Genomic DNA, 8,499 nt, shown 5'->3' with positions numbered 1-8,499 from the left:
TATTTGGGGATATTTACAAATATCACTTTGAATACCTTGCACTTGTTGTAATAGTTATTTATTGGGGGATTATTTACAAATATCACTTTGCATACCTTGCGTAAAACTACAAAAATAAAGGTAAAATGGAAAATAGTTTAACAGCTTGAATGCACAGACAGGAACAGGCTTTCTTGTGGCTCAGTGGTTAGAGCATGGTGTTAGCAATCCCAAGGTCATGGGCTCGATCCCAGGGGATTTGTTAGAAATAATTCTCTCCTAATGAGGAAATGCAGTTACTTCCTGGACAAACACAAAATGCCATTTTTGTGCCAGCGCTGTTGTTTTCTCTTCACATCCAACTTAGTGACTTTAGTTAGGACTTGATGAATAATTTACATGGATAAAAGTAATTCAATATTTACAGAAAAAGGCACAGATAATAAAAGCATAAAGAACATCCTTTCACATATCCAAGGGGAGAGTATTAATCCAGTTTGGGTTGAAATGTAGTGTCTGGTCAAATTCCTACATGACAGAAACATTGGAGAATATACGGTAGTTATATAATCATCAAGGATGCTCTTTGAAACCACATTCAATTGGGTGGATGCCCTCTTCTGGAGTTTCTCTGAAGCCAAAGCATAGGGTGGGTTGTGGTGATTCCTCATCTTCCACTCTGATCTACCCTGCATTCTACCCCTTCTTAGACCCCCTCCTCTGGATCCTAGGTTTTGAGCCTGACCTGCCTTCAAGACTTTAGTTTTGTGAGACTAGACCAGAACATCTGCATTGCCCTGCGGTACAGCTTTTTTCTGCTTTCATCTGTCTCTGAACTCTCTGCTAGGTGGTGAGCTTCTGATGCCCTCTTGTTTATTAGGGGGTCTTATTACTTTAACTTACTTGACCTCCTTGCATATAAACTGAAATGAGATTTAATACTTCATAGGAATCTGCCAGGAAGTCATATGGGGTCATCGCTTGTCTGCTGAGTAAAGCATTAGCCTAAAAATTCTTTCAATTCATGCAGAAATGGAAGTTTTTATCTTTTAAAAAAATCTTTATGCAGGTTTTCCCCATACTTTGACACGGACTGGTCTGTCAAGCTTTAAAAGCTCATTAGTAGTTCCCATGGTGATTTTGTGACATGCTATTGTTTGAAAACAAGCAGTTGAAAAACAATCAAATGTTTTTTTTTGCATTCCATTGTGAATAGCATACCACTAGTCCAAAGGCACTTCCGGATTCATTTTTTATTCGTTTTATTTCTTTTTTAGTCTTACATATATAATGAAATCTTAAAGATATTCGTTTAACGTTTTGATTCAGTTATAAATATTATATTTTGTTTTAATAATAATTTGTATTAAACTTTTGTGTAGCGTTAAAAACTGAAACAGGAAGTTCTTCTGGACCAGGGTCGTTTACGTCTTCCGAAGTGCTCTATAGGTTTATAACTTCCTGCAGTCTCCTTTTGCATCTTGTTAGAATGTTAATCTCTCATTTAGACTATGTAGGTTTGTTTTTGTAGTCAGTAGGTCAGTAAGTTAGAACCGATCAGAAACGCTCACCTGATATCTGAAAGATGCCATTTGCCTTCTCTGCTTCTGTGTATTCTGTAGTTGATTTAAGAGAAAGGCTTTGTCCTTCCCTTCCTAAGATGAAAGAAGAATGGATTTACAGAGGATAAAATGATTGTTTTTGTTTGCCCCGTTTTTTATTTGATTTTGAGACACAAGAACAGTGGATGCAAAAGTCAGCAGAGGTGCAAAGCTCATTCGAGTTTAACACTCACATTCACAATCTGCTGTCGTAGAGTCCTGATGAGCTCTTTCCGTCCCTGAGTGATTTGCCAGAGAAAATAAGTGATGACTCTGAAAGAAGCAATAAGGGAAAATGTGACACAGCTCTCCTCTGAAAAAATGTGATCATAGAAATGGAACCACTGTAAACATGTGTCTACTTTCAGACGTACAAGATGATGAGAGTAACCAAATAGTAGAAGAGTTCGTTCCTCAGCACGTTTTCAAATATCCACCAGACCCAATAAGTTCCTGGAAGGTTCTGAATATAAACGGTCCAGCTGAGGATGGTGTGGAAGGGGGTTTGAAGGCCCTGGAAGGGTCCACAGTATTTGGAGGGCTTCAGACTGAAAGACAGGTAAGACAAGTATTTGCACAGCATGAAACAAATGTTTTAACTCTAACTGCCTTTTTTTAACAATTGATGGGAGCAAATATTAATACCTCCACACTGTGTATGCTACCATGGACAGCGCCCCCACAAACGAGGGGAAGAAAAGTAAAGCGATGAAGACCGTCTGCATCTGAGCGGCTCTGCCCGTGTGTTTGGGCGGCTGACAGTTCATACTCAGACTGACCTAAAACATAAACCGTACAGTTGAAGACAAAGCTCTCATCGGAGCGACAGATGCAATATTATCTCAAGGCGAAATGATGCCGTAATGGTGCTTACCTTTTTCATGTAAAAAATGATCAACAATTTGATGACTTGCATTACAGGAAGTAGGGGGGAGAAGTAAATACCAATCCTGAGGAGACAGGAAGGAGTATTAAAGGAAAATTAAACTATAGAACTGAAGAGACATCAATATTGACTTACCAAGCCAGCGTCTGGGCATAGATTAAATCGAGTACATTCCTAGCAATGTCAAACTCTGGGACGCCAAGACTCGGGGCGCATGTGGTTCCAATTACACTGTAACCATTTTGAAAAAGTGAAATCAGAGTGAATATATTGATTTTGTTTCAGACTTAATCATTGGTTGCTCTTATCACATGAAAGACTATTCTCGTGAATGCAATGCAAACATTTCCTTTGATTTTTTTTCAAAGTTTTTTAGTGGAAGAAAAGAAAGCGGAGTGAATTTATTTAAGCTACAAAAGAATTGTAACGTTTGTCATCATTTCCTTGCCCTCTTGTCTTTTCAAATCTGTATAAATTTCTTTCTTCTGCAGAACACAAAAGTGTTCAAAAAATATGTTGTTAACCGAACAACGGCGGTACCCATTGACTTCTATTGTGTGGACACGAAACCAATGCGTGAATGGGTACCGCCGTTGTTCGGTTACCAACATTCTTCAAATGATCTTATTTTGTGTTCTAGAGAAGAATGTCATACAGGTTTGAAATAAGAAGAGGGCAAGTAAATGAAGTCAGAATTTTCATTTTTATCCTTTCAATTTATTTCAATGAGAAAAAAAGCTCCGTGACACAGATGGTTAACCTTAACAATCTATCTTTCAACCACAATATCTTTAATTATATGACTTCTTTTCTTTGACTTACTTGCGTAGAAACTCGCCAAAAAAAGTGCCAAATAGGCAGAAAATGAAGTCAATTATCAGCAGTCGATACACACTCTGCCCCACAAAAGACTCCCAACACTGGAGCAAAAAAGATTACAATACAATAAGTTCAGCAAGCTCAAAATAAGAGCAAACGTAATCATGCTTCGCTTGTTAGCCGTAATAAAACACTTACCACCATGTTCTCAGGCACAGAATTCAGCCAGTAATAGCAAAGAATTCCCAAAATAGACATCTTCAAAACAACGTTTCTAGAATGAAAACAGACGAACAATATGTCATAATGGCGAGTTCATCTGAGGAACTTTGAGGCTTCTCATGGCAAACAGTGATCACACCTTGTGATGCTGATGTAGATCTTTGCCCGAGGGTTAGAGTAACGCTCCATTATGCTAATGAGGGAGTAGAGGAGAGGCACTATCAGGTTGATGAGGGACACCACCACCGGCAGAAGAAGAGTGGATGCCTCTGCTGTTAAATCATTCGGATTGTGATTCAGGCTGGAGGTCTCCTGCAAAACAGAAGTGCATGAGCGTGACATGCAGTGAATCTATTGCGATTTTGGCACTCATCTGCAAACTCACCAGCTGATCTATTCCTAGGAAGTAGATGCCTGCACATGAGCCAACAGCTAGTCCTAAAGAGAGAAGCCAGGCCAGAACGTGGAGAGACAGATACTTCATCCGCTCTGACATTGACATTGTGTGTTTCATTTGTAACCTTTCCGATAAAGACTCCTGGAAGGCACAGAAAAAGTGAGCCAATGAACACAAAGAAAAGCGATGACACCCAGTGATGATGAGCAGGTATGAACCTTCAGCTGAGTGCCGAGGTTGTTCTTGTTGTTCTGTATGGCTTTCTCATTGACGACACTGAAATCCCAGCTGCACAGCAGACGCCACGCTCCTCCAGAGACGGGTCCTGACTCCAACACAAAGTTCTTCTGAAAGGACCTGGACATGCTGAAAAGAAAACCAATTTGCATTTATTTCTGGAATAATATGAAATAACAGGAAATGCCATAACAGGAAATGAAGTTGGCATATAGGTTTTTAGAAAGAAAACACTTCAGGATATTTTCCCAGCCATAGGCAAATGCTATATAAAGCATCCTTTCCTAAGTCTTGTATGGCTACACTGTAAAAACGTTATTATGCCTATAAATAACTTTACCTATAAATAAGAGACACCCCACACAGTACTAGATACGCAGCTATGGTGAAGAAATAAGCCAACTGCATGTTATAGGGTGGCTTGGATACAATCACTTCACCATTATAGCCTCCATAGAACAGCACGGTCTGGTTAAAATAACCCTGTGGACACAGACACACTGACAGTCACTCCAGATGCTGAAGATTGAATGTAGCATTAACGTATGTAGCAGAATGTAGTAAAAATTACCCTCAGATTGTTCCGAACCTGCATACATTTCTTTGTTCTGCTGAACACACAAGAAGATATCTGGAAGATTGTCAATTCTCACCCCCCATTGACTCCCATAGTATTTATTTTCCCTACTATGGCAGTAAATGGTGGATGAGATCTGACATTCTTCCAAATTTCTTCCTGTGTGTTACGCAAAACAAAGAAATGTATACAGGTTTGGAACAATCTAAGGGTGAGTAAATGATGACAAATTTAAATGTTTGGGTGAAGTATCCCTTTAAGACTCACCACTCCGGTGAGAAGCTCAAGACCCCTGAACCCAGTAACATTGCTGATGTTGGGTGCGTGCACGATTTGGGGGATCGTGATGAAGCAGAAATTGATGATCAGCGAGAAGACGTTGAATTTCAGGAGCCATTTAAGGAACAAAAAGTAAGAGAGGACAGAAGTACCAAACCTGCCTCCTATCTCCTTTAGAGTCCCATGCCACACAACCAACCACTGTCTGGCTGATGCCACGCTGGCACCAAATCTACGAAACGACTGAAGAGGTAGTTTTATTAGAAGTGCACTTGATTTGTGGATAAAACTTATAGCATTAAAGCTATGTTTTATAATCATGTTTTTATCTTCTTACCCGAGACACCTGCTGACTACAATCTATATTAAAGATGTTCTTTGAAGTTTTGACAGAGATCGCTCTGCTCCTGTTGAAGAGGGTGTACATTCATATTTAGAGGAAAGCATTTTGTGAATTATATTTTGTAAGCATGTATCATAATGACCTGATTCTTCGCCTTTCATCGTATGACATAGGCAATGACCGTATGGCTTGAATTCTTGCCCTGTCTGACAGATTTGCCAGCTCCGATACCAGTTCAGATGTATCTGACGTCACAAGAACATATGCCATCAAAATAATGTCTTACTCCAAACAATGAAGCTATTTGTTCCTTTATTTTGTCGTACAATATATTTACATTTAGTACCACCGCCATCTGTCTATTTTATGCATCACACACAAAATCAGATTGTGTAAAACTTACTGTTTTCATCTTCCTGTTGGAGTACGTTTGCTGTCAGTCCCAGGTTTCCTAGAGATGTTCCCGAGGGGAACACACTCATTCTTCTCATCCTCCCGTTTTGATCAGAAGTTTGTCCTGAGAAATAAGTTCCTTTGAAATGTTACATTTGTACAGTAATGTATAAACATCCCCAAAGTATCCGACTCATGAATAACGCTGCTGGGTTTATTGGAGGAACAAGGAAGTTATTACGTAATTGTGTAGGATACAAGGTGCAAGTGGGCTGTATGTCTTCTGATCTTTGTGTCCTGTTGTCCGGGTGACAGGTTTACTCAACCAATACCATGCTGGGGAACTCTGTGGCCAGGTGTTGTATTACATTTAAAAATGCATTCATCAGTAATTCATTAACTCCCTTCCTGCTCTTCAGCAGCAACGTTTACAGACAATATAAGGAATACATGGAAAGTCGTATTTTAATGTTATGTTAATTTTAAGGGATGACAAACATTAAGAAATTAAAAATACAAGATGAAAAATCGTTTGATAGAAAGAGCATTTTATTTTTTGTTTGTGCTATACGTAAGTTTGTCGTGACGTTGCCACAAGTACCTGTCCTGTTGCGTAACACGAAATCTTTAAGTCAAAGCAAAATTATTTCTACAAATAGACTGTGGTAAATTACATTAGCGAAAAATAATACCCAAAATGTCATGTCAGTGTTCTGACTGTTTGAATGAGATCCCGTATTTTACAATAGTAGGCCTCATGTAGGCCTTTTAATGACGTAACGATTGTAATTTAGCGTGAATAAATAGCATGAGACATTTTCTATTTTTCAAGAAACAGGAAATACTTATTTTTCTAAAACAATGTGGTTTCAAAATGATTTTTTAACAATATTTAAATATGCAAAGGTTGGCAGAAACTGCATTCTACTCTTCAGCAGTAGATGGCAGTGCTGGACCATTCATAGCCCCTCCCCTTCATTTTCTACAGAAATGTCAAAATCCAAGAATTTTGTTCATAGGGTTTAAAGACTAAAAGACTAAAATACTGTATGAATGCTTTCAATCAGGGTCTTTAAAAAAAAATTGACACTGGCAGAACATTTACACTGCTTAAAATGCTAATGGGGTCAAGATTAAAATATACAGTCTCAATTTCATAAAATCAACCATGATAATCTATTCAGTGTCTTCCATTTAGGATGCCGGAGAAAGAAAAATAAATAAATAAAAAGAGCACGCATAATTGTGGCAGAGTGTTAACTATAGGCTTGCATAATTAATGAAGGTGAAGCTTCACAGTGATTGCTTTAAAATTATGCTTGCAAGCAATACTGTGTGTGTGGATATTCTATGTGCACCTTATGATACTATTACAGCCCTATTATGAATTGTCTTCACCTTGTCTTCACCCTGTCTTGCCTTAATTGAAATAGCAAAGAAGACATCAAGCAAACAGATTACCAAGCGTTCATTACCTGTGATGTTTTTCTTTAAATGAAACATGCACAGAAATCCAATAACGGCTACAGATCCAGTATATGATATCTGTAGCCATGTTATTGTAATTGTGCCATTACTTTTCCCACAAATGTTTCATTTTTATTCTATTCTACACTTTGCTTGACCCTCCCTCTGTGGGTCAGAGTAGCTCTGTATAGAATAGAACTTTATTGTCACTGTTTAGGAACAATGAAATACAGTTTAGCAGCTCTTCTGGATGACAGGCGAACAATTATAAAAACACAATTATAAAGTTATAAGAAATATAAAAAAAATATACAGTATACATGTATACAGTTAAATGTAAGGTATAGTGTATACTAATGTATATAACTATAACTATACTAATGTATAGTTACAGCTGATAGTATTAGCCTGACGTGATTCGCAAGCTTGAGCAAGGGCCAATTAACTGGTGTGAATCCAGACCTTCAGCTGTGTGGTGTCTCTGACCTGAGTAGCATGCCTGTCCAAGGGCAAACCATTCACACCAGTGCAGAATGGCTTTTTACACTGATCAGCTCGCCCTTAAGGATGTGCTGGTCGTGGTGCCTTTACTAAGCTCTTATTACTTATCACATGTGGCACAGCATCATGTGTGAGCTGTACAGTTTGGTAGATCAGAAATGGCCCCATTGTGAAATAAAAACAGGATTAAGCCACTTTAACCCCACTGTATACAAACATATTTGAGCCAACACCACACTGCTTCTCCAACCCTATTTTGGTCCATCATTGTGGCAGGGGGTCATGACCGTGACAAATGTCATTTGCTTCTGGGAGATGGCATAAACATGCCAAAGCAGTGACCGTTCAGCGGGGTGACACTAGGGGCAGATGAGGCCATGGGCCATCTACCGCTTAGCAACCAGTCACATTCTGTTGATGAAGACGTAAAGTGTGTTGGACAAAAGGGCAGGGGAAGTTGATGGTGGTGGGGGGCCGTTATGGTGACAGGACCGGAGTCCGAAAACCAAAAAAAACCATCATTGGATTAATATAAGGCCTCTTTTATTCTGTCAAAATGATTCATGAAATATTTATGGCAATAATGGGGAGGATTATTCTAGTGCAGTGAAACCCGATCAGAATGGGTAATTGTATCCACTGCCTCCGTGCAGGAGAGCGGAGGGTGCCGCGAGGGGGGCACGAGAAGAAACGCGCCTTTAAATCAGAAGCAAATAGTGCTCGGTGTCAGTGGAAATGAAGGCGAGGGAACGCGCTCCGTCACCGCGGTGAGACGCGACTCAAGGATGGATGATGTCT

The 8,499-nt window shown here is 39.2% G+C and overlaps 1 protein-coding gene across 1 annotated transcript; it reads right to left on the bottom strand.

The window, feature by feature from the left end:
- Positions 1–421: 421 nt before the first annotated feature.
- Positions 422–5,831, bottom strand: tmc5 (transmembrane channel like 5). The gene is made up of 17 exons (XM_057345472.1): positions 5,744–5,831; positions 5,483–5,585; positions 5,335–5,404; positions 4,986–5,240; positions 4,482–4,624; positions 4,123–4,270; positions 3,893–4,045; positions 3,647–3,819; positions 3,484–3,559; positions 3,289–3,386; positions 2,602–2,697; positions 2,455–2,530; positions 2,226–2,359; positions 1,955–2,128; positions 1,775–1,853; positions 1,551–1,634; positions 422–507 (listed from the first exon to the last, which is right to left on the bottom strand). Exons 1-17 carry the CDS (start codon positions 5,829–5,831, stop codon positions 445–447), a joined length of 2,013 nt encoding a protein of 670 aa, XP_057201455.1. The 3' UTR covers positions 422–444.
- Between the last annotated feature and the right edge of the window lie 2,668 nt (positions 5,832–8,499).

The sequence above is a fragment of the Triplophysa rosa genome, linkage group LG11 (genome assembly GCF_024868665.1).
Source record: "Triplophysa rosa linkage group LG11, Trosa_1v2, whole genome shotgun sequence".
Taxonomy (NCBI): domain Eukaryota; kingdom Metazoa; phylum Chordata; class Actinopteri; order Cypriniformes; family Nemacheilidae; genus Triplophysa; species Triplophysa rosa.
The sequence above is the reverse complement of the archived record's forward strand: the minus strand, read 5'-3'. Positions and strand labels throughout refer to the sequence as shown.